The 24,993-nt window shown below is 42.2% G+C and overlaps 3 protein-coding genes and 1 pseudogene across 4 annotated transcripts; 1 reads left to right on the forward strand and 3 right to left on the reverse strand.

Annotated features, from left to right (window-relative positions):
• Nucleotides 1–258: 258 nt before the first annotated feature.
• LOC115400212 (eukaryotic translation initiation factor 4E-1A) lies at nucleotides 259–2,841 on the reverse strand. Of its 2 annotated transcripts, XM_030107938.1 has the most exons (6): nucleotides 2,743–2,841; nucleotides 2,079–2,174; nucleotides 1,908–1,971; nucleotides 1,097–1,210; nucleotides 823–962; nucleotides 259–468 (listed from the first exon to the last, which is right to left on the reverse strand). In XM_030107938.1, the coding sequence occupies exons 3-6, from the start codon at nucleotides 1,935–1,937 to the stop codon at nucleotides 354–356; spliced, it is 399 nt and encodes a 132-aa protein (XP_029963798.1). In that variant the 5' UTR covers nucleotides 1,938–1,971; nucleotides 2,079–2,174; nucleotides 2,743–2,841; the 3' UTR covers nucleotides 259–353. The 2 variants fall into 2 exon arrangements, with proteins under 2 accessions (XP_029963798.1, XP_029963805.1); XM_030107945.1 differs by lacking the exons at nucleotides 1,908–1,971; nucleotides 2,079–2,174; nucleotides 2,743–2,841 and adding an exon at nucleotides 1,346–1,395.
• Nucleotides 2,842–5,725: 2,884 nt separating this feature from the next.
• On the reverse strand, nucleotides 5,726–10,877 carry LOC115402821 (alcohol dehydrogenase class-3). Its single transcript, XM_030111399.1, has 9 exons — nucleotides 10,829–10,877; nucleotides 10,247–10,348; nucleotides 9,295–9,436; nucleotides 9,136–9,223; nucleotides 8,792–9,011; nucleotides 8,433–8,693; nucleotides 6,338–6,473; nucleotides 5,977–6,115; nucleotides 5,726–5,876 (listed from the first exon to the last, which is right to left on the reverse strand). The coding sequence occupies exons 1-9, from the start codon at nucleotides 10,844–10,846 to the stop codon at nucleotides 5,852–5,854; spliced, it is 1,131 nt and encodes a 376-aa protein (XP_029967259.1). The 5' UTR covers nucleotides 10,847–10,877; the 3' UTR covers nucleotides 5,726–5,851.
• Nucleotides 10,878–12,243: 1,366 nt separating this feature from the next.
• gar1 (GAR1 homolog, ribonucleoprotein) lies at nucleotides 12,244–15,088 on the reverse strand. The gene is made up of 6 exons (XM_030109519.1): nucleotides 14,908–15,088; nucleotides 13,819–13,973; nucleotides 13,661–13,720; nucleotides 13,457–13,580; nucleotides 13,098–13,235; nucleotides 12,244–12,978 (listed from the first exon to the last, which is right to left on the reverse strand). The coding sequence occupies exons 1-6, from the start codon at nucleotides 15,086–15,088 to the stop codon at nucleotides 12,968–12,970; spliced, it is 669 nt and encodes a 222-aa protein (XP_029965379.1). The 3' UTR covers nucleotides 12,244–12,967.
• A 362-nt stretch (nucleotides 15,089–15,450) lies between these two features.
• On the forward strand, nucleotides 15,451–24,444 carry LOC115400301 (alcohol dehydrogenase class-3-like; annotated as a pseudogene).
• The last annotated feature ends 549 nt before the right edge of the window (nucleotides 24,445–24,993 follow it).

Here is a 24,993-nt window from a genome sequence, read left to right on the forward strand (position 1 = left end):
AACCAAGAGGAGGTTGTAGGTTTTTCCTGAAACCATAAATTAATTTGAGCGCTCATTTACAGGTGGTGTTGGGAAAAAAAGGAAAAAAGATGTTAAAAATCCCAAAATGCTGAAGTTCTGCAGAGATTTCGATCTTTAACGTAAAACAAAACGAACATCCACTGTAGCATTATAGAAATCAGACAACACTCAAAAAAGATTTCAAAAGTGCTCGAAAATGCTACATTTTTCAACAACAGAGTGCAAACAAACCCAAGCAAACTCTTATTTCCATTCCAGATGTTTTCCTCGGTGGGTAAACTTTGACATTCAAAAAAAAAAAAAAAAAAAAAAAAGATCGAGTCTTCTGTGGCTCAGGCGAGGAACTTGTTCTTGGCGTTGGAGGTGCTCTTTGTGGCCGTGTCAGCGTGCGACTGGTACCCGATCACCACTTTGGATGGCACGCCTAATCTCTCTTTGTACACTCGGCTGAGGAAGAAACAAGTCCACGTCAAAAACAGCATGGGAAAACGGGCTGAATCTGCACATGCCATGTTGAAACAAACAGACATTTTTTCCTTTTGTGACACAATGTTAACGCAAAACTTTCCTGAACATAAACTGCAAAAACAAAGACGTAACTGAGATTGAATAAATTCACTTATAGCCCATGTAACTGCTACTAGCCTTCAACAACCGAGTTTTCCCACAGTGTGAGACTAAAACATGATGAATTTCAGCAGCACTTCTTACTGCTTTAGTTTAAGTGGTAGTAACAGCAGCATGCTGTGCGGCTGACTGGTAAAACCTCTGGCATGAGTAACTCTTCCATCTTTGGCTCACCCGATGTGTGTGATGGCCTCTTTGCTGTCGTAGTCTGTGGTCCATATGGCTATTTTATCTCCTTTGGCTCGGACATTAATGACGGCTCCACACACTTCGTCACTGTAGTCATCAAACGCTTCACCCACGAGGCACAGGAGCTGCAGGAGGATCCCACATTTCCAGGTTGTGAACGAGAACCGATGTTAACTTTCAAACGCAGGATGTCTGCGGGGAGTTGTTCTTTCATGCATGTGGTCGGGAGAAATCCTTTAAGCATCAGGACTGAGCGTACCGTCTCCAACCAGAACCGATCCAGGTCCGCTTTACGCTGCTGCTTGGCTAAAGTGATGAGCCAGCGGCCGCCTCGTCTGTTCCTTTTGTCCTCCCACATGGGCTCGATGCCATCCTGTATTCACACACAAGTCTCAAATATATTACAAGACATTGAAACAGTCAGGAACGGGCCTCTGTATGAACTCAAACAAGTGATTGCACGAGGATTACGCTATTCGTCAAGTAGAAAAGGCCCATTTTTTCTCACAAAAATCCATTTCTCCCTATTTCACAGAGAGACACCCACTTTCCATCCTCAGTTTCTATTTGGCCGACATCTTTTGACAGACGAGGTCCAGTTTCTGCTGTGATTGATGCTCATAAGCGATTCTCTTTTCATAAACTCTCTGTGACCACCTGAGAAGATAAAGTGAAGTGCAGCCGGGTGAAGCCCGATTCCAGGGTAGAACCTGGAGTGAAATGTGTTTGGATCTCATCCACCTAATACATCAGCCGTGACAAAAGGCCCATAAGTCAGTATACCTGGAATGAATCACTCATCAGGCCATGTGATCTCATGATTAATGTGTGATGGGACGTTCCAAAAGGACTCATTTTGGTTTTGGGAAAAATGAAGCTGAACTCAGGAAAACATTAGCAACACTTTTGCAGACACGAATCCTTATACTGATCATTGATTAGGTATTCAAATGTCTTCTAAACACATTAAAATATCATACTGCCATTAGAAGTTTACCGACGCTCGACTTTACCGACTAAAATATAACCAGACTGTACCTCTGTGATACCATCCATACATATACCTTTACCTTAAATACAGAGTAATCACAGCCAGACATCAAGTTACTGGAGAGCTGTATGTGATTATATAACCTGGGAGGAAGACAGAGATTATGAATGAATTTCCTCTGTTCAGCAATAATTCCATAAATTTCACTTGTTTAATTCCACATTATACTGTTGGAGATCCATCTACTTACGCCCAGAAGTCTTCTACAGTGTCAAACTTGGCGATGAGACGGAGGTTCGCTTGCCATGTTTTGCTTTTGTCGTTCTTGAAAAACCACAGAGCCCACCTGAGCCACCGGAGAGCAAATATTTTCATTTAAGAAAACAAAAAATTAAAGTCTTACCCCAATCTAATCAAATAAGAAGATTCAGATATAATTTAGAATGAAACACATGAAATAAACGAAAAGATTAAGAACTATTTGCCTGTTATGTGTGGAAATAACAGATTTTACATACATTTGATTTTACACACTATTCAAAACAACTATCTTATACCCATGGGATTAGAATTAGATTACAGCTTCAAGATGACTTTCCGTAGACGTGAATGTCTACATTTATCGAAGAATGACTCTTTGCTGTCATGGTGGACTTCTTCAGTGCGTAGATGAGGGGCGTCAAGCTCACTTTAGTTCAGGAGCCACATTCATCCTGGGTTCATCTGAGCAGGTCGGACTCGTAAAACAGTGAGTCAACCTTTCAATTAAACTAAAGTTTTTCTTTGTTGTGGCATCAAATATATCTGATAAAAAATGTTGATATTTTCACAAAACCAAATGTTTCTTAGCCTGGTACTGGCCCACAAGCTTCATGTTTGGCACCCCTGGTGTAGCGAAAGAAGAAGAAACTCACTTGTTTTGTAAAGGATGCTTGATGTATGCTTCGGGACTCACAACCTTCTGGATGGCAGTTTCACATTTCTCCTTCTCGGGCTTGGCAGACACTGAAGTTGACACCTTGAAAACAGGGACAAAAATATGAAAAACCTCTTATTTTTTAATGGTGGTGCAATTTTCCTGCTGATAATACTTTAAAACATCAATTGAACCTCTTTTTCTTACTTTCATGGATTCAGAATCACAAACTAGAAGGAGCCTTTGATAAAAGTCCAACACGGCATATCAAGCTAATTAAATTCCCACATGGAGCCTAAAAGGCAGTATATTTCACATAATTACAAAGCCTTTAATAAAACTCACCGTCATAGTCGACTTAAAAAAAACTGCTTCAAATCAATTAAAAGTTTGGTTTGAAGAAAATTTGTTTAAGCTTCTTTTTAAAAACACAGAAGAGTTGTACAAAGTTTTATTACTCCAGCACGTTGAGCTGCAATCCATGTGATAACTAGTTCACTTAATTGTTGAGGTTAAAAGTTTATTAACTAACAAAAAAAAAAAACCTCAAGCAGGGTCGTTTTTGAGGACTGAATATTAGCTATTTTCTATACAAAACAAACCAGAAACCCTCTACTCAAAGTCAGGCAGTCAGGGTGTAAAAACATCCCTAATGCACGCCCACCCTCATTCAGGTATCAAGGTTCATTAAAGGATCAATCAGGGGGGTTTATTCGCTCTCTCCATCTTGAACAGACATTTTACCCAAACATAAAACAACTTGTTCGCCGTTTAACGATTAAATTCTGCAAGGCTACGTCGACGTTGGCGTCTTCGAGCCGGTCAGATGATTAAAGCTACAGTTCCGAGGCTCGTCGTTTCTCGGTGAAAACTGTATCTGTCGTGTGTTTAATCCGCTGTGCGCTGGGCTGTTAAAAATCGGGCTTCGGGGGCTTTAAAGCCGTTTTGGAGCAGGCTTTTGTTGGTGTTTCTGGAGGCGTAAACTCACCAGTAAGGCGGTCGCCATCTTCCGTACTAATCTGCACGCGCTTCTTCACGCGTCTTTTCAAACGTGTGATTGGTGCGCATGCGCAGACCGGTGGCGGGAAAACCGTTTACTCACGCTTCAGTAAAAAAAAAACAAAAAAAAAAAACATAAAAAATAAATAAATATAATTTAATTTAAAAAGGGAATTAAACTGTATTTCTACTAAGTTGTACAAATGGAATAATTTGAAATCATTTAAAACCAGGTTGTCAATATGGCCCAGCCCTGGGGGCCATGAAGGGACACAAGGGAAGTTTATTTGGGTCATTCTCATGTCCAAGTAATTTTTTTTCCCAAAAACATTGAATATAAAGCAATTGTGATATTTTTGATAAAGAGGATGAAATACAAAAATTTTATCATTATTTTCATTTTTTTTAAACAAACTATAATTTTCATTCCCAAAATATGTTCTTTTTTGAAAATTCAATTGAGTCATTTTCAAACTTGAAAAAAAATCTGTTTCTAGCATTCATCAGAATATCTTTTTGTTAGACACAAGGCAATTCACTGTTTCACAAATAGAAATACAATCCAATAAGGAGAATAAATCAAGTGAAAGCTTTGTTAGAAGTTTGTTCCTCGCCCCCTTTCAAACTGACATATTGTCTTTGTTCATTTATTTTCTAATGCACTTGTCCTTCTCAGGGCTGCAGGCAGGGTACACAGTTCACCAGTCTGTCACAGCGCCAACACAGGCAGGCAACCATCTACTATCACATTCACACCTAGGGGCAATTTAGGGTGATCAGTTAACCTAACATGCATGTTTTTGGACCATGGGAAGAAGAAGGACTACCCGTAGGGAACCCATGCACAATAGGGAGAACATACAAACTCCACACAGAAAGGCCCCAGGCCTCAACCAGTATTTGATCCCAGGAGGCTTCAAATATATGCTGTGAAGCAAGAATGCTGCCATACGGCCCCAGTGTAAATGTTCAGTGTGAAATGTTATTTTAAAATAACTGAAATGTTCAACTCATTTTAATTTGTTGGAAAAGCCCAGATTTGAACCTTGAACCACAGAAATACTCAAAGATTAACCTTGTGATTTATTATGTCAAACTTTCAGCGGTGTTCTTCCAAGTTTCAACATATATTTCAGAACTGAACAGACTCCAGCTCTACATTCAATTTCCACAGACAAGGACACCGCCGCACAGGGAGAGGCAGAGCCAGGAATCAAACCGTGGCTCATGTGACTGGAGTACAAAGTGCCACAGATCCCCAAACTGAGGGCACTGGGGATCAGAACAATGACGGGAATCCAGAACAATAAATTAAAGGTATTGTGATCAGCCACTAATGTATGGGTTTCCAAACAAAGTCTGTTTGACCTGCATCAAGGAGCTTCTCTGCAGCTCCGCTGAATTTTCTCAGCCCTTGAGAAATATTGCAGAATGCAGCGTCAATATGTTTCCCTCCACATAAATATCACTGCGCTTCTAGGTCGGCGTGGTGACGCACACAGCCAGGGTTACGTTCATACTACCTTTAATCAAAAATAGTCGGGAAGCTCATCACAATGGAGATGAATCAAGGGCGTGGCCTTCAAACGTCCAAGGGTAATCTACAGTATACTGTACGAGCACAGAATCACCTGAAAGAGGCTCAAAACATGAACTCAGTCAACTGCTGCATCATGGGATAAAAACACTGCTGTGTGGGTATTTGAGACTGTCACATTAACTGAGGAGACATCTTTTACCCAGGGAAAGTATTAAGTCTGGATAAAGCTGTGTTAACTGAATTAAATTCTGTTTTAATTCCACGGTGGTGTAGTGGGAAGCTGTCCTGCCTCACAATGAGAATTGTCCCCTAGTTTTTGAGATTGGATGAACTGTTATAAAAAACTGGAAAGCTGGAGGAGTGATGGACTAAAGATTAAACATCCTGACAGGCTGATATGATTCAAAATGTCTTGTCATGCAAGAGGAGCCACACACAGCAGGAGAGTCTGAAAAAAGTTTTATTCAAACAGGTCAATCTTGAAATGTGCAGATAAACACAGGTACAATAAGTGCTGAGGAGGAAGTGCTGTTTAAAGGCCAGATGTGAAGGATGTTCTGTGAGCACTTCAGACAGTCAGCACTGTGCGGATGCTGCAATGAGAAGAAGAAGAGAAAAAGTCTTAGAGGTCTTGCAGAGAATCACACAATCTTAACAATACTGTATTTTTAGAAGAAAGACAGAGTGCCACACCTCTTTCCTGCGTGCATAAGGTCAAACCCTTCGTTGATCTTGTCGAAAGTCAGAGTGTGAGTCACAAACTCATCCACCTTCAGCTTCTTCTTCAGGTAGTCCTCCACCAGTTTAGGGACGCTCTCCACGCTCTTCCAGCCTGAGGGGGGAGAGCAAAACCACTTCAACAACTGGACATTCAATAAACAGTTTAACCAGAATGCCTTGAGCAGAGTGTTTGTTCATTTAAAAAAAGCTTCTAGAACGTATAGAAAATTCCTTTTAGTTAGATCTGAACAGCAAATGACTTCTAAAGTGCTGCTTCAGCCCCCGCTGTGTTCCCCTCTTTTGGTTTGAAGGAACCACAGCCGGACTCTCTCACCTCCGAAGGCGGTGCCTCTCCACACTCGGCCGGTCACCAGCTGGAAAGGTCGGGTGGAGATTTCCTGTCCGGCTCCAGCAACGCCGATGATGACGCTTTCACCCCAACCTTTGTGGCAAGCCTCCAGCGCAGCTCTCTGAAAGAATCAACGGCATAACTCACCGATCACCAACATCCTTCTGAGCTTTGCTGCAGATTTCTTCAAAGCAGTTTCTCAGAACATAAACCACACTGTGCTCCACGTTAATATTCTTCTTTTACCATTGAGCTATTGTACTTTTTTTTATGCCTGTGTAGGATTACTATTAGCTATCAGTTATTTTTCTGTTTAATCTGAAAAATAGCTTAAGTTATGAAAATTGCACAATCTCGTTCTGTATTCATCCCTGAGCGTTGCTCTGTTGTGAGATATATCAAACTGTTGTGTATGAAACACTGCTGGAGACACATAATGTGGAGACATGAGGACATACAAACCATCCACAACATTTTAAAGCGTCAGTCAGGTGGTTCCAGGGTTTTTACGTTTATGCTGACTGTTATACAGACCACTTGAAGCAGCTCTTTGTGAAGCATTCACTGAAAATAAAACATTACTAATCTTGTGTGTTGTGGAGAGCTGCGCAGTTATAAAATAATCTGCACCGATTGTTTATTTACAGTTTATTCCCAGCTCAGAGTTGTGGGACATGCAGGGCTGTTGGAGAATCTCTGTACACCACTGTGTGTTAACTTCTTATATCTACTGAATGCAGCTCTGATGCTTCCACCTCTTGAAACACTGCAATAATGTTGGTAATTTTCCTGTTCCTTAACTCCTGGCCTGTTGCCAGCAGGCTGGACAACATGGTAAGTTCATATAACATTTAAAGGGACTTAAGGCAAGATTTGTGAAAAACTACACATGCATTTCTAGTTTATTCAATGCTAATGGGTCGTGAAGCATTAAAAACCTAAAATAACAGGCCAATCCGCGTATCTGTCTGTTGCCTTATACAGGCTGTGTGCCAAATAATTTGTTGCTGTTCGGGGTCCGAATTTCCCGCGCAATCGTGGGGATGTGACGTAAATTGACGCTGTATGCGCGTTGCCGAACAGGAAGAACATGGCCGCCGTGGACACGGACTCAAACGCTGCTGGGATCAGGGGTGGGCAGTGTTGCTAACTTGGTGACTTTCTCGCTAAATCTGGCGACTTTCCAAAGCCTCTTGGCGACTTTTTTTTGTCAAAAGTGACTAGTGACAAATTTAGCGACTTTTTCTGCTGCTCTGGAGACGTGACAGGACGTCTCCGCTGTCCTCAACCTGCAGCGGGTGCTGCGTGAGCCCCTCCCCTGTCACACAGCGCTCCCTGCTGCAGTCAGAGCAGAGAGGATACCCACACCACTCCGCATACACATTTCAAATGAATCGCGCATGCGCAAATACGCCGCTGCTCACTCGCTGACAAACCAAGAATCAACAGAAGAAAGTTCATTTGTTGTTCTATTTGTAGTTTCATTTGTCCGCTCTCCCAGTATATTATATAAGCAGCCCCCCCCCCCATACAATCGGATAACTGCATCCACTCAAAGCCCACAAAAAACACCACGAAGAAAAAAAGGACTTTATCAGCGTTATCTCGTCAGTCGAAAAAAAAAAAAAAGACCGAAGCCGGGCAGGCACCTGAATAAATATTGGATATGCGTTTGATTCACGGAGGGAACTTCAGCTGCATTTGGGAGTGAAAACGGATGCTTACAAAAATCACATAATATGCGCTGTGGTCTTGCAGTAAACCGCGACGTAGTAAACAGCATGAGCATCCCTGGTGCAGCGCTGTGAAGCCGGACATTCTGTAAAATGTTTGTGCGCGCTCCCTTGCCGCCTTGGCTGGTGGCTGCAGTTACCCGCAGCGCCTATCGCGGCAGCACTGAGGCAAATTTTGTAAAGTTGCCTTAAGTCCCTTTAAAATTAGTATTTTATTCTAAAAATGTCTGGATTCACTATGCTGTTTTGTGTGGCACCTTCCCGTCTGGCTGAACTTCCTCCATGAGTAACAGACAGCTGAAGCCCAATCAAGTGCTGGGTGTACATGTGAACAAAGCGCGCCTCACCATGATTTGCACATTTCCGATGCACTCAAAGGAATAATCCACGCCTCCGTCGGTCATTTCCACCAGAACCTCCTGGATGGGTTTGCTGTGATCCTTTGGGTTCACGAACTCGGTGGCTCCAAACTGCTCGGCCGTCTTGAACTTGTCGGGGTTGATGTCCACGCCGATGATCCTCGTCGCTCCCGCCACTTTGCAGCCCATGATTGCAGCCAAGCCGACAGCTCCGAGGCCGAACACAGCACAGGTGGAGCCGGGCTCAACCTGAGGGGGCAGGAGGCGGAAATTTTTGCATCTAAGATTACAACAAACTCTGATGGCTGTATTCGCTCGCTGTCATGAGAAGTAACTGGGAAACCCACCTTGGCAGTGTTGATGGCAGCACCATATCCTGTGGAGATGCCACATCCGAGAAGGCACACTTTATCCAGTGGGGCTTTCTCGTTGACCTTTGCCAGTGAGATTTCAGCCACTACAGTGTACTCGGAGAAGGTGCTGGTCCCCATGAAGTGAAACACCTGCTTTCCCTTGCAGGTGAAGCGGGAGGTTCCGTCGGGCATCAGCCCCTGACCCTGGGTGATCCTGCAAACAGAGGATATCAGACTCGAGTGTGTCAAAATGTCACCATTAATACAGCTTATATTTAGTCTAAGAGGTCAAATATTCTTCAGCTACTTAAGTATGAATGTGCGTACACACGCATTACCTAATTTTCTGGCACAGGTTGGTCTTGGGATTTTTGCAGAATTTGCATTCACCACACTGTGGTACATACAACGGGATGACGGTGTCCCCTGCGAGGAAAGACAAAGAAGCGGTCAAAACAAACCTTCCCGTTTGGATGGTGTGTTTGACTGCCGCTCACCCGGCTTGAACTTAGTGACTCCTTCACCGACGCTCTCCACGGTTCCACCACCCTCATGGCCCAGGATGACCGGGAAAAGCCCCTCGGGGTCACTGCCGCTCAGAGTGTAGGCGTCTGTATGACAAACCCCAGTGGCACAGATCTGAGAGCACAATGACATTTTAAGTTTAATTTAAAGAGCATTTTCTCAACATGATTACAAACAAGATGACTTGTAACAAAACCACAGCACATCAATAGTGAACTTCGTCAGGAAATTTGTTTAGAACATAATTTCTTCATTGGTTTAATTCTTCTTGTCAATAACTCTTGAATCAATTGGAAAGCCTGTGTATTTTCCATGACACAAACATAGCAATTGCTAGCCTGAAAAGAAGACCTGGAAATTTTTCATTGATGTAACCCACATATTTAGTACTTTGGCTCATCCCACAGATGAGTGCTCATAAAGTTTGTGTGCACAGTTCATTCAGGGTCTTGGAGTTGTATCCTTTCATCAGGACAAAGGTTCTGATAAATGGGTGCAGCTACAACAACAACAGTGTGAATTCCAGTTATATGGCTGTATTAAAGCCTGATAAAGGGGGGAAGGATTAAACAATTACTTGTTTGAAGCTTTGAAGCTGCTGATTTCTCCTCTCATAAGCCTTATCTGTCCAAAGCACTTTTTTTCTACCTCAAAACTTTAGACCCAAACAACCTTGATGGTGTCATGATGAAAGGATATTTGCTGTAGTTAGTCTTAATATACCCTTTTCTTTTTTTTAACTGGCAAAAACATCTTCTTTTATTGACAACTGCTCTTAAGTGGAGAGTTTGCACTCATCTCACTTTCTGCTGCACCTATGGTGGTATTAAAACTGGAAATCATCTGAAAGATCTCCTCTGTCAGATCACACTAGCCAGGCTTTTCTGGAAGATAAACGTAGTGCTGCTGTTATTCTTTATGTACCTTAATGCGGACTTCGTGGGCTTTTGGAGGGGCAACCTCCACCTCCTCGATGGAAAGAGGCTTCCCAGCTTCCCAGGCCACTGCTGCCTTGCATTTGATCACCTTGAGGAAGTACACAGAAGTTATTAATGTTAGTGCAATGTCACACGGGCTGCAGGTAACCGAAGCAATGGACTTCAGCTGCAATGAGCAGGACTTAACCGGCTCACAGCTTCAGCTGCATGGTGCAGTTAGTCTTTGTACTGATATTATGTAAGTGTTCCCGTTGAAATGAATGAACTCTTGTTTAACTAGCTGCACTTTCCCACGTGAAGGACAAACGGACGCTGTACTAACAAGTTGTTTCATTTGATTAACACAAAAATGCTATCTAAAAAAAATTTAAGGCGACCCAGTCAAATAAAAAGAACCGGTGATTATTTTTTGCAGGACTTCATTAACATCCTAAACTGCGTGCTCGCTAGCTTCTCAAGTCTTCATATTGCTCAACATTGAAAGTATTGTTTAATATCATCTTTGCACCACAAAGACAATAAAAGAGCGTATAAAAAGCTGTTTAATAATCCCGAGAAGCGCACTTACTTTCCCAGCTGTCTCCATGTTGTCTCCACCGGCAGAAAGAACATATGACGTCAAGACGTCAAGACGTAAAACCGCCACTCAGTGGACCAATCACAGCTCCGCGATCTCGTGACGTTGGCTCTGCGGAAGGCTGCGTTTTGGCTTTTAAAAAATAAAAAAGGAAGACAAACAAAAAATTAAAATACCATCGATAATTTTTTTTTTTTTTACAAAGAATATATCTATTTGAAAACAATGTTTAAAAAATATACGATAACATTTAAATTAATACAGAAAATCTTTTAATAACATATTTGGATTATTCATCATAAATTTCACATTCTTGCATAATAAGTATTACATTCATAGTTGCAAATACTCTGGAAAACAGCCACAGTTTACTGCTTTTCATAAGAACTTCAAACTTTACCATTTTCTCTAATAACGGTCTAAATGTAGTTAAAATGATAGATATCTGATCTTTATTAAATGTAGATCAAAACGTAAAATCAAACGTCCTCGAATGAGATGTCACTTTTTCTCATGATCTTTTTCATCCTTGCATGTGTTCTTATAAAACTGGTATTAGTGATGATGTACACTGAAAGTGCAACAACTGTCATGTGTGTTTTTTTAGGAATGTTTATTGTTCCCTTTTAAATCTTCTTCTTCCTTTCATAAATTTACTATCTCATGTGTACAGCTTTTAATACATTTTAAAGCTGTCTTTTGCATTTTTTTTTATATCTTTAAAGATTTGTAATGTGGCAATGACAATAAAGACTTATTCTAACTTATGAATGCAATTTTTACTGTTGTCCTGTTGAAATTATGACATTATAAACAATATTAAAAAAAATCAGATGAACGGGCGGTCCAACACACTGGGATAAGGGGCACCTCCATGGTCCCCCAATGTGTCAAACTTTCTATTTAAGTGCAATTTAAAAACAAAGCACTGTTGCTTAATGAACTGTGATTGTGTAATAATATTTACTATGTGTCTGAAGGACTTCAAACATCACAGGTGAAATCAGTTTGAGTCCTGTTCCCTTCCAGACTCATGGGGGACTTCTAATATGTTTTTAATCAGTGTTCAAACTCGACTCATCAGAGACAGGGAAAGCGAAGAGGACACGAGCACAATGCAAAGGTTTAGGCTTAAAGACTCAGATTGAATTCTATTTTCCAATATACTGCAATATATTTTGTTTTATAAGGGTAGCAGGTTGATTGATGAGCAACATGAAACTTTTTTTACAATAAAAACAAATAAAGACAAGGAGAAGACATATGGCAGCACTATTAATGCAACTTGGGCATCACGTCATGAACACAACATGACAAAAGCATTTATTCATGTGGACAGCAAATCTACAAACAGAATTGTTGCATTCCCCCAGCAGGGAAATGCTTTTAATTGGGGAAGCTTGTTTGGCATGACACTGGCTTGTGTCCTGGCACAGCGGCTCTCCACAGTACATCTGGAGTACATGGCACACCTGAAGAGTCCGGGTCCTGACCGACACTGTCTTACAGAGGCAGACGGACCATCACTGCAATCAATGAGTCATGAGTAGCGTGTGTGATGCATTGTCTGAAAATGAGTTCAATTAAAGATGCTGTTAAAAAATGAAACATGCCGTCTTACAACAAACGCCACATATCACCTCCAAAGAACCTTGATATCTGATACAATGATGAAATTAAACGTATGAGATTAATCTGAAATGAAATCCAACAAAACAGATTTAACAAGGCACCTTTTATTCAAGGCATTCATTAACAGAGTATTTTCACAAGTTTGTTTTTAAAATGTTCTTGTTCTTCTCTTCTCGTCTGTATAGAAGTTAGAATTTGCAATAACGCAAACATTTCTAAACGACCTGAAAAGTGTGCCTTATGATTTGAATCAAAATTCCATAATAAAAGGTTGTAAAGGCCCCCCTCCCCTCCCGCCAATGTTCCACACAAGCATACATATAGACCTTTTAAATAAAAATCTTCAAGATCCAGAGGTCATCCAAAACAGTACAAAAACAGAAGATTCTCTCAGTTCCACTCAGGGAATGTCCAGATGGCTCCGTCACTGTCGAGCAGAGCCTTTTTTCTGGGGCGAGTGAAGACAAACACAAGCTGTTTATGGCTGACGAACACAGATCATCTCCCACCTGAAAGTTAGAGAAATGAAGAGGTTATAAACCAGCAGCCAAACTATACACTTCTACAGATCAACAGAAAGGGAAAAAAAAACAAACAAACAAACAAACAAACGGATAGCTAGGCCAACCTCTAAATCCTCGTCCTCCTCCACCCCCTCGTCCCCTGAAGCCTCCGCCTCCACCGCGTCCGCCTCCAAATCCTCCACCACGGCCTCCTCCAAAGCCCCCACCTCGCCCTCCTCCTCCACGGCCGCCTCGAAACCCTCCTGAAACACAACAGAATCATTTCCTAAAACGCTCAGAACATCTCTTGCGGCAGGGGTGTCAAACATAAGGCCTGTAAAGCCAAAACCAGCTCACAACAGGCTCCAATGAATGTGAGAGAAATAAAAAAACACTGTTTGACAGCCCTGACTTTGGGTTTACATGAAATTAGGAAAAGACCAATAAAGGTGAAATAAAATAAAATGAGACAGTAATGGGTTACCTCCACGGCCTCCACCTCTTCCTCCTCCTCTACCTCCCCTGCCTCCTCTCGGTGGGCCTTTCTCTCCCGGTGGCCGAGGAAGGAATCTCTGCAGCGGGAGGAGCTTCATCGGATCGATATAAAACTGAAAAAGACAAACATGACACACTATTCAGCACTATCTAAACTCAGACAATGAAAATATTGCAGAGGATTTCAACATACCTTCTGTAACTTCTTAAAAGAAGACGCCTTCATATTTTCTGAAAGCTTGACTGAGAAATACTGAAAGAACATGTTAAGGAGTCAAACGAATATGTAGAAATGTTCAGTCGAGACTTCCAGCCAGATGTAAATGAGGATAAAATCCACACAAAGGATACAAAGTCCCGGAGTTGACCGAAAATCTCGTCCACCTTCCCGATCTGCTCCTTGTTTTCCAAGTACACAGGCGCGTTGAAGTAGGGAACTTTGTTTTCCTCTGTCGTGCACTTACACACAATGTCATCTTCACACGGGTGCATGAACTCCCCCAGCGCTGCACAATGAGAAAGACAAGAGAAGGTTAACATTTATATCACAACCGGTTTGACAGAAACCATATCCTTTCATTTTTTTTTAATTAGTTAGTGCTGAGTGGGAGTCTGCTTTTCAAATGATGTGCAAATAACTAATTACTTTTTCATCTTTTGTACCACAGATCTGATGTTGTCCTGTTTAATCAAAATGAATTTGACGGATTTTAAAGACCTACTTTGACTATAAATTTGAATATTATTAAGTGGTAATCATGGAATTATGACACAGTTCTTGACAAGTGAACTCTCCCATTGTTACACAATGAAAAAGACGCTGACGAAACCCACTGACTAAACAGTATCGTGTTAAATCAGAGATGTGTTAATTTCAGTTTCAAATAGCTGATGGTTCAAGAGAAAAACTGTTAAAAAAAAACACATGACAATATTACATTATTCTTACAAAAAAGGTCAGACTGAAGAGATACTGTTGTGTTATAATTTAGGCAGTTGTGGCCTTGAGGCTGAAGACTTCTACTAAAAAGTTTGCACATTTGAATCCCATAACAGACAGGTCACGACTGTGGGTCCCTGAGCATGACCCTTGACCCCATACAGCCCTATGAGGACTTCATGCAGTACTTACCCACTGAGAACTACATAATGGCTACCTAAATGAAGAACCACGAATTTCCCAAAAGGAGAATATTACGGTATAATAACTGATAAAGATGAGTTTATTAGTTTTTTTCTAACCTTGCCAGCAACAAAAGCAAAGCTTGCAGACAGACTTAAATCGTGGAATTTAGCGTTTCATGATTTGTAACAACAGGCCAATAGGAACCTTTTCGTGCTGTGATAATAAATAAGAACCATTTTAACTAACAAAACCATTTCAGACAGAAGGTGAAGCTCTTCAACGCAGCTTTTTTTTGGCTGAATAACCAGGCTTACCCACGACATATTCTGGAGGACCGTAGTCTTGCTGTCTGTTGAAACCTCCTCGTCCTCCACCTCGGCCGAATCCTCCACCTCCTCTTCCTCCTCCACCTCTACCTCCACCGAATCCTCCTCTGCCTCCTCCACCCCGGTTAAAACCTCCGCCTCGTCCTCCTCCGCCTCCTCGGAAAGACATGATCTACAACAAGTTTGAACACAACAAAGCAAAACAAGGTGAAAACACAATAAAACTTCGACCTCATAGCGTTCAATGGGCTAACGGCTCATGCTAACATGCACGCTAAACTTAAAAAAAACTCTAATATCCATTCACATTTTCACCAGAAAACAACATGCGCTTTGCTCATTTCTCTAAAGAAGCGACACAAGTACACATGATCGCTATCTGCACACAATAAACATGACATATTTACCAGTCGGTTCGGCTAGCAGCTCTTCTCACCGCAGCTAACTTCCATGCGACAACAACACGTGCGACTACAGCCTGCCGGAAAGCGACGGACGTGTCGTAAAGTGAGGCGCGCTTCCTTAAAGAGACAGGCGCGCGCCCTCACGGAGGTAAACAAACATGTTTGTGAGAAGAAAGCAAGTTTGAAATACAGACACAAGATCCTCTATTGAGGGAATATCATAGAAAATGGTGACGGCAGGTCGGGTAAGAAGCGAATTTTCGTTTTAAAAAAACAGGACGGTGTTGCTCTGGCCTCTTGGTGTGAAGTGGTTTGTACTTTTGCTTCACATCCAGAGGGTCATGAGTTCAAATACCGTTTGTCATATCTGTGATTGTGTCTCTGAGGTTTCCCTCTCGTCTTTCCCAGGTGATCCGGTGCCTGCAGCTGTTGCATGGGAGCCTGGGAGGTCTCTGTGGAGGAGGTGGAGGGGGCTCTGCTCCTCCCAAGGCCCACGAGGTCCGGATCAAGGTCCGCTGCACAGCCACGATCTGCCTCCTGCCCTGGAGCCAATCCCAGCTCACACTTGTCCATCATAGGACAAACACACATATATGGGCCAGTTAGGAGGACCGCATGTAGGGTTGCCAACTCCCAGAGATTGAAATAAGGAACACCTCTTGCGGGCAGCTGAAAGAAACTGGGTTTTTGGGGGGTCAATATATCTAACATATCTAACAGCATTTTGCCACAGTTATACCTATTACAGACTATAAAAACACATTAGGCTACTGCATCACACCTACAGTAGCAAGACTGCAATAACTCATGATCAGTTTGATCTGTTTGTATTTGAGGCCTACAGTGAGACAGTTATCATTCAAGTATCATCATCATGGACAGCAGCTCTCAGCCGCTGCACCGGACGGTGGAGCAGCTCAGCAGCTCCTTCAGCGGCGACTGAGACCCTCAGAGCAGGAAGGAGCTACCACAGGTCTCTCATCCCCACCGCTGTCAGACTGTACAGTTCTACTGTGTAGAATATGAGCAATAATCCTGGACATTATAATATCCTGCACCCCCCCTTTAAGAAATTCAGCGACACTTTATCATCCATTCACTCTGCTAAAGCATATTGTACATATTATATCATACTGTATAGGTATATACTGCATCATATATTGCATATTGTATTGTATATATTGTATATATATACATATATATATATACATATATACATATATATCCTGTTACATTTTTAAGATTCAGGTTGTACATACAGTTAAATCTTCATTGTCTTTAGCTTCTATTGTCAATCCTAGTATGATTTTCACTGTAACTTGTTAATTATTGCACCATTCATTACTTTTGCACCCTGCTGTGGGTTCTATGAGCCGATACACCTGCAAATGTCTCCACTGTGAGATTAATAAAGTCTTCTATTCCTATTCTATTCTATATTTATTGCTAAATGTGCAAAATAACATCAAACAGCTGCTGTCTCTTCTGGATTTTAACAAGTTATTTTTATTTTATTTTCAATTTAAAAAGTGCAAAATCAAAACTGAAAAACCTTCTGAACAGAAAAACCAACAAGGTTCCGTTTCTAAACTGAAAACACTCCACAGTCTGCAGCAGCAGACACAAATCAATGAACTGAACATGATATATCCGATATGTAAACGGCACAAACTTACATGTCTCTGGAAGCCATGCTGCGCTGCTTTAATGTTTTGATTTACTTCTTCCCGTGCGCTCTGTGACCAAACTGACTATTGGCCAATGAGCTGCCGTAGCCTCCGAGGAACGGTCTTTTTTTGACCAATGAGATGTGTTGTCAAGCCATGTTTGTCAGCTCATTGGTCACAGAACGTCAGAGAGCCGGTGAACAATTTACCGTAAGTTTTCAAAGAAAAGCGCATGTTCCATTGCTCACGTTTTGACTCTCACAAAAATACGGAACAAAGTGCGTTCCTTTTCAGCTCAATACGGAACGCACACTTTTACACCCAAATACGGAACGATTCCGTTTTTCAAGGAACGGTTGGCAACTCTAACCGCATGCATATTTTAGACTGTGTTGAAACTTGAAAACACATGCACACAGGGAGAACATGCAAACTGATACAGAAAAATACATACAGCTCAACCCAGACTAAAACTGGGGATGTCCGTGTTACAATAAGGCATTTTATGTATGGGCGCCTTTCAAAACACTCATTATTTATGATGTGTAATGTCAGCATTAACGTCTGAATTATTACCTTTATTTTGAGAAGCAGCTCAGATTTGTCTATTTCCACTGTAATCAAACTAACACATGAATCAGAATGTGGGTTAATTGTGCAGATTGTTGCCACGAGTGTGTGCCACACAGACTGGGAGAAACTGTATGATCATGGTAAGGGGATGACGTCCAGGCCGTTCCCTCTGGTCCTCGGTCATGAGGGAGCCGGCGTCGTGGAGAGTGTCGGCCCAGAAGTCACCAAATTCTCACCTGGTGAACTACACAAGTCTGGAGTTTTATTTATTATTTTTGATTAAATCTTGGATTCATTTTGCTTTCTGTTTTATTCCTAGGAGATAATGTTATCCCTATTTTTCTGCCTTACTGTGGGGAATGTGATCGATGTCTAAGTCCAAAAATGAATCACTGCAGGAAGAGCTGGCGATTTGATCCTCGCGTGTTTACACACAGTCACATGCACTGTCCTGCTGTCAGCGTTCTTTTTGACCATGCACTTTGTTTCAGGGCTTCTTCTCCCAGTACATCGTGGTGTCCGACGTCTCTCTGGCAAAGATAAGACGTGTTGCACCGCTGGACAAAGTCTGTCTCCACCGGGTACGGAGCCGGGAGGACAGGAAAGGTGAAAGGATTTAAATCTGTCTCTGCATTTTCCTGACAATAAAAACTCATAGAAAGCATGACACTGATTGAACTGTCACATATCTCAACAACCATAGTTCAAGAAATATCTACAAATGGAATAAATTCAATTCTGATTACTACTTCACTACAATGCACACAATCAAGCATGGTGACATTTTTCAAATTTCAAAATATCACTTCAGGCAAAAAGCTGAAACAGTTTAAAAAAACACTCCAAGTTTTCATTGTTAAAATACTGTATTTCATGATCAGCAGGAATAGATTTTTGAATATTCAGTTAGTATGTGATTAGTCTGTAGTCCCCCACATAAAATGTTTAATTCTATAATTCTACTACTAGAAATACCGATACTAATCCCACTGCTACTACAAATAATACGAACACTACCACGATGGCTTTTTAGTCAAAATCATGTCATACAGGAATGACAAGAAAATAGAATAACTTTTTTTTGTTTACATTTTTGATCCCATCAATAAAATCTTTATCATTATTCTTTGTGGAAACCTGAACATTGTTGAGGTGTAAATGTTTGGACGTAGTTTAAATACAGTCTAATCTGATGAGTGTCTGACAAATGAAACAGTTCTGGTGTTAAAATTCACATCATTGAAGAATATCAGGGTAACATAGACATAAAAATGAATTATTCCACATTATATGATTAAAAATAAACAAGCAAAACAGAGAAATGCACCGAAAATGTGTTTTGTTTTTCTGGTGACATGTTGTGGATGAAGCTCTGGCTCAGTGGCCTCTCATCTGTGTGTCCAGGTGGAGCAGGGCTCCTCCTGCGCCGTGTTCGGCCTCGGGGCTGGGCCTGGCGGTCTTCATGGGCTGTAAGGCGGCCGGGGCAAAGACATCAACCCGCAAAAGTTTGAGAAAGCCAAACAGTTTGGAGCCACAGACTGCGTCGATCCCCGAGTGGACCGCCGCCCCGTCCAGGCGCGAGGACTTCGCCTTGAAGTGTGTTGGAAGTACAGGTGTCATGGTGGGTGCTTCATCCTCACCACTCATATCAAACACGTAGTTCTTCGGTTGTTTGGATTCTGGTGTTCTGGAGGGATGATTAATGAAGAAGTGGTTTCAGAGCGCTGCGCTCGAGTCCACAAGAGATGCCTGGGGGGCCTGCGTGATCGCTGGGTGGACAAAAACAGAAGACATGAGTGCAGCTGTCAAAAATCCTCATGGGGCACACGCTGAAGGGAACTTGAAGCTAACATGTTAACGACAACAATCAGCACTGCACCAACATACTAAAACTGGAAACATCCATCCATCCATCCATCCTCTGTACTGCTTCACCCTGGTCAAGGTCATGAGGCCTTAATTCTCATAGAGAAGTGGATTGGACAGGTTTCGTCTGTGTGTGGAAGAAATAACCATTTGATTTGATTCAGGCTGGATGTTCCTCAACTCGTGGACGACTCCATGGAGACAAAGCTGAAGCTGGACGAGTTCATCACTCACGGCCTCCCACTGCAGCAAACCAGTGTGGCGTCCGAGCTCCTGAAGAGTGGAGAAAGGTGATTTCTGATTTATTTCACTGTTTCTAAACTCATCTCTCAACAGTGTGTTCACATGCTTCAGGCTGGAGGTATAAACTCTTAAATACTACTTAAATATTTCCAGTCAGTCAAAATTTTTTTTTTTTTACCCAAATGCATTAAATCAAATAAAATCAAAGTAAATTTGATGTACTGAGTGCTAACATATAATGCTTTACTCACTTAATAATGCAGTTAATTTATTTATTCTCCTTTTCATGCCTTTCATAATCACTGTTTGACTATATTTCCTTGTAAAGCACTGTGACTTGCCTCGTGTCTAAATAGTGCTGTATAAATAAACTGGCTTGCCTTAAAAGGAACCCCGACTATAATGATAAATTTGCTCTATGTGGTTCAGCTTGCTGTCAGTAACATATCTATGAATAATTTAAAAAAATATATACATTCAGTTAACTATATTTTAACAAAGTTTATTTCGCACGGAGGCCGCCATTGTTGTGCACGTTGCAAAGCATTCTGGGTAGTGACGTCACAAAGTTGTTTCACCTCTCAGCAGTGTTTTAGGAGTGATCTGTTCACAGCTTTATAAGCATGAGTGTTCAACCCTTTCAATTCGAACCAACACGAAACCAAATACAGAGCGAGGACGAAAATGAAAGTAACAGAGGAGATGACGATAAAAATGGTAGCTATCAAGAGGAAGAGAGAGTCGGTCACAGCCGCTGGTGCCTTTGTGGATGCTGCCTCTCAGTGGCGACCGAGAGAGAGCGTCTGCTGCAAAGAGCTCAATTTTCTTTCTGTCGCTGTTCATGGTACTTATTTACTTTATATCGTCACGATTAACATAATTAACACAAAAATGACAAACGGAGATGGTTGCTCTCTCTACTTCACCATAGATCTCCCCTGTATCACAGCGCATCCAAACTTTCAGGCTGTCTGCATAAACCCGGACCGGGGTGGGGCTGAAATTCAACCCGGGAGCGTCGTGTGGAGACGCGTTTTATCTGAGGAGCGGGCGGGGGGGGGGGGGGGGGGGGGGGGGGGGGGGGGGGGGGGGGGGGGGGGGGGGGTAGGTGCGGTCATACTTCGGTTTGCGGAGCGGGAGCAAATATATAACATACCGGAGAGCGGCCACGCACACGGCCGGGAGAGCACACACAAATCTTGTGTTATCATTTAAAATCTGGCACGGCGGCCTAATAACAGACAGTGTTCTTACCATATTTAACAGTCCAGAACACTCCACATCACGGCCATGTCCGGATTCTCCTCCTCCTCCCTGTTTCGGCTGAGCGTCACTTGCTGGTGTTATTCGGACTCGTTTTGAGTCATCATCGCGTTCCCCTTCCTTCTTTTTAAAAAATGACAGTAAATTTAACTGTCTTTTAGACATGTTTGATTCGCCCTTTGCTTACTCTCTTCATGAATAATCTCAGATGCAACAACTTTCTGTCAGAGGCGGGTTTGATTCACTGCGTCAGCAGATCTGCGGCTCTTTTAAATGACTTATTTTTTTAACCTTTAATTGTATTAAACAATCTGAAATTAGTAACAGTTGTTCTGTGAATTAATGTTAGAATATTATTATTTTATGCAGTTAACGTGATTTCTGAGCACAGGTATGGGGAGCTGAACTCTCCCACAGGCATCTTCCCACTCTTTTCTTAATTTTCTCTCCTTAGGAAAGCTGTGGATGCTCACCACACTTCTTTTAATTCCCTTGTTTTCAAAATTACATCCAAAAGTGACGCAATGTGGCATTTTGTTCAGTTGTAGCTGACGAGAGAAGTAATTTGTGAGTAATTTGTGGCTTTGCTCGGTGAACAGACAACTACCTGACGTCATCACTCCCAGAATGCATTGCGCGGCCAAAACATGGCCGCCACCATGTAAGCAATAATCCTATAAACGAGTGGCATTTTATAACTTATGCATTATGTTTATACTTTTCTAACAACGTATTTTAAGTGTAGACATCAGCGACAACATTTGTAGAGCTAATAGACATTTTAATCGGGGTTCGCTTTAAGACTTCCAGTCAGCATAAAGAGTCACCATGCAGTCATGCATGCAATCTCCTACTGAGCTACGAGACATTACTCACTTGGACTTATTGGCTGTTCATATATAAATGTATGAATATAATTTACAGCGAATTTGGGTGTGAAATCATAATTTCAAGCAGTTTTTCCACATTGTTTCATATTTTTCTAAATTAATAAACCGTGTTGGCAGACTAATGGAGCAAAAGAGCCCATTTAGAAATGGAATTTAAAGAGATACTGCAAAAATAACTCTTTATTCAGTCATTAGCACACATGTTTTTTCCTAATATTGTAGTATTGAATTTACTGAAGAAAATATGAATAGAGAAGAAATTTTCTTCTTCGTTCTTAATATGACCGTGAAGCACCACTAGATGGCGTCCTTGTGTCACTTAAAATCTCTACCCCTTCAAATAATAATGTTTTGTAGCCTTCAGAGAAACCTGTTTTCCTTCTGTGCTTATAAGGAGGGTGTCTTTGTTTAGTCAAGTCTTTTTGGAAACACAGGAAAAAAAAAAAAAAAAGAGCCTGAATATCATCTGCTCTCGTGTAAAGCGATACAGGATGTAATTCATAAACACGCAGCATCTGCAGGAACATCAGGACAAATTCTCCCTGCATCTGTCACACTTGGCAGCTTCAGTAACAGCGACTCTGGTCCAAATATGAGCGCTGGAACGGAATCCGCTGCTATAGAAGATGCGCTAATAGACACGGGAACCAAATGGCCTGATCTGTCACGAGCCGCAGAGACGCTGCTCCTTCATGTGGTCAGGCTTACCAAGTTTCATCCCCAGTAATATTATATATTGATTTAAAAGGGAGTCGCCGTGCGGGGCTGGAATAACAGCGCTGGGCTGTCAGGCCAGAAGACAAAAGGTTGTTTGGGGAATGCGTCTCGGCGAGGAACTGAAATAGCTGTCTGAGGAATTTGTTTTATTGAAGTTCCATTCAGATCAAATGAAAAGCCCTGGCAGTTCCCCCACTTTCCCATCTTTATTTAAAATAGAGGAAGAAATTGCCGCTCCTTCTCTCACGTTGGCTTTTCCCGTGTCTGCCTCCCAAACAGACTCAGACGCATGGACGGCATGCTGATGGGGAGAGATGGCATGGAAGAGGACAGACACGTCTCGACAGGTGGCTCTGCGACTCTCCTCTATAAATGTTGGACATGCACACAGATTTATAAGGCTTTCTCGGGGACATGTGCGCAAACGTCTGCCTCATCTGTGGAAAAACTATCCAAAGTGACGACCATAACTCTCCCCCCCTGTGTTTGTCCTGACCCTGAGAAGGAGTCACAGCATTATGCAACCGACACAGGAAGCATCTGCTGTCTCCAGTCCTCACTGTCCACGTCCCACCTGGACACCTCTCCTGCTGCAGGGGGAAACTTTAGCGCGAGTCGTTTCTGAGGTAACATCCCTGACATTTTACTAATGATGTTTACATTTTTCAGCTGTATGTTTGATTTGCAGCTTCGCCTCGCAGCCAGCGCTCTTTCAGGCTTCAGGAAAAAAAATAGTCAACAGACAGCTAAATGCCAGCACATAAATAAAGGTATGTGAGAGTAAAAAAAAATGTCAAAAAGTGCTGCCTTGCCTCTCACAATATTTAGAAAGGCATCAAGAGATTTCTTCTTATTTATTAAGCTATATCCCCATGTGACAGCCTGATGAGTTCACGTGAAATAAGACGCATTAAACACCGAACCGGTGTTGATTGTTACAGTTTAAAATAGAAATTAACCCTGTAATTGTGAATCTGTTGTTGAAGATTTCTACATTTCACTATTACATCTAATTATACAAAAGTCTTTCAAAGTGGCATAAAACTGCCCAAATATGTTTGAAAGTGACACTTTGTCGACATGTTCTTGCAGTCGGTTCACATATTTCTGTGAATTCTTGTGACTAAGGGTAATAGGAGATGTTTGCCGTGACATTATACATCCATCTCAATAATCATGAAGCTATTTCAGCTCTCTATTACACCCAATTATACCGTTAAACATCTTGCAAAAGTGGCAAAAATGGACCAAAACAGCTCTAAATTGTGGCTTTTTGAAGGAAAGTTGTGTGTTTTACAGTGAGACTGTCATTTCCTGTGGAGGGTTGATTTTTTTTCCTTCCACACTTTATTTCACATTGTTAATGAATTTGTTGTGAAGTCGGTTTTACACCCGTCTCAATCATCACACGGACAGTTTTTCTCCTACAAGCCAGTAATTTCACTGGACCTTACCAGTGATTTATGAGTTACCAAATGTGTTCAGTCCCCCCCCACCCCCCGCCCGAAAATGGAGTTAAATCAAGTTAATCAGACAAGACAACCACTGGATCAGCATCGGTGCGAAACGAGCTGGAGGTTAAGAAAGCTCGGAGGGCCGCAGACAGAGAGACAGATATACTGTATAGCCCCTCGGCTATGGAAGAACGGCCCACTTAAGTCACTAAAGACTGCCAATGTGAGGCCCCTGTTTTATCAGCAAATCCTGGCCATTATACGCCTAATGCCAGGCATTGCCTGTGACATCCCCGGTCTTTCTCTGACACGGTTAGCTTTAGCTTCCGTGTCAGTGGAATAGAGCGGGCTTCGCCAGAGGACGGCACTGTGCAGTCCGCGGAGCGTGCGAGGGGGCCGCGGGGTTATCCGGTGCATTAGTGCACCTTGCAGCAACAAATCTGGCGCGGCGGGGTGTGTTGTTGTCGGGCGGAAGCCCGTCGAGGCTCCGGCGAGCAGCAGTTTTGAACGCATAAATCATTTCAGAACAGGTATAAAGCGAGAGACAGTGGATGTAGTGGACAAAGGATGTTGGAGGTGCAGCTGCAGGAGCAGACGGGAGGGAGGACTGATGGATGTGGAGGTGGAGGAGGATCTGGACATGGTGGAGTAACAGTAGAGGAGGCGGAGGATAGGCCGAGAGAGAGGATGATGATCCGCTGTGGAGACCCATAAAGGGAGCAGCCGAACGGTGGAGAGGGGGGGAAAAAAAAAAAAGTCGCAAAAAGCCTTTTCCCACACATACCTAAACACATCCATGAATCTTTAAAGGCCTTCCTCACCTGGACGACAACTGCATCAGCTCTACCTGAGCCATCGCCGGCCACATGTTTTGTATTCTGTAACCGGTCAATTGTGACCATGTTTTACCGTTAGGTTGCAACAGAAATAGACAACAAAGAATAGGATTAGATAGACCACACATGGCTATTACCGGAGAGACTCACACACACACAGA

This window comes from Salarias fasciatus, chromosome 2 (genome assembly GCF_902148845.1).
Source record: "Salarias fasciatus chromosome 2, fSalaFa1.1, whole genome shotgun sequence".
Lineage (NCBI taxonomy): Eukaryota > Metazoa > Chordata > Actinopteri > Blenniiformes > Blenniidae > Salarias > Salarias fasciatus.

Bases quoted from the DNA above. Each gene is read 5' to 3' on its own strand.
- LOC115400212 (XM_030107938.1), bottom strand. From the start codon at position 1,937: ATGTCTGGCTGTGATTACTCTGTATTTAAG. The intron at 1,211-1,907 runs GTAAAGGTATAT...GTGTGAATACAG, and splicing joins GTGATTACTCTGTATTTAAG to GATGGCATCGAGCCCATGTG. The intron at 963-1,096 runs GTACGCTCAGTC...ATCCTCCTGCAG, and splicing joins ATCGGTTCTGGTTGGAGACG to CTCCTGTGCCTCGTGGGTGA.
- LOC115402821 (XM_030111399.1), bottom strand. The intron at 9,224-9,294 runs GTGAGCGGCAGT...CTTTCCTCGCAG, and splicing joins AGTCACTAAGTTCAAGCCGG to GGGACACCGTCATCCCGTTG. The intron at 6,474-8,432 runs GTGAGGCGCGCT...TGATTCTTTCAG, and splicing joins TCGGAAATGTGCAAATCATG to AGAGCTGCGCTGGAGGCTTG.
- gar1 (XM_030109519.1), bottom strand. From the start codon at position 15,088: ATGTCTTTCCGAGGAGGCGGAGGAGGACGAGGCGGAGGTTTTAACCGG. The intron at 13,974-14,907 runs GTAAGCCTGGTT...CTCATTGTGCAG, and splicing joins TCCTCCAGAATATGTCGTGG to CGCTGGGGGAGTTCATGCAC. The intron at 13,236-13,456 runs GTAACCCATTAC...GTTGTGTTTCAG, and splicing joins AAGAGGTGGAGGCCGTGGAG to GAGGGTTTCGAGGCGGCCGT.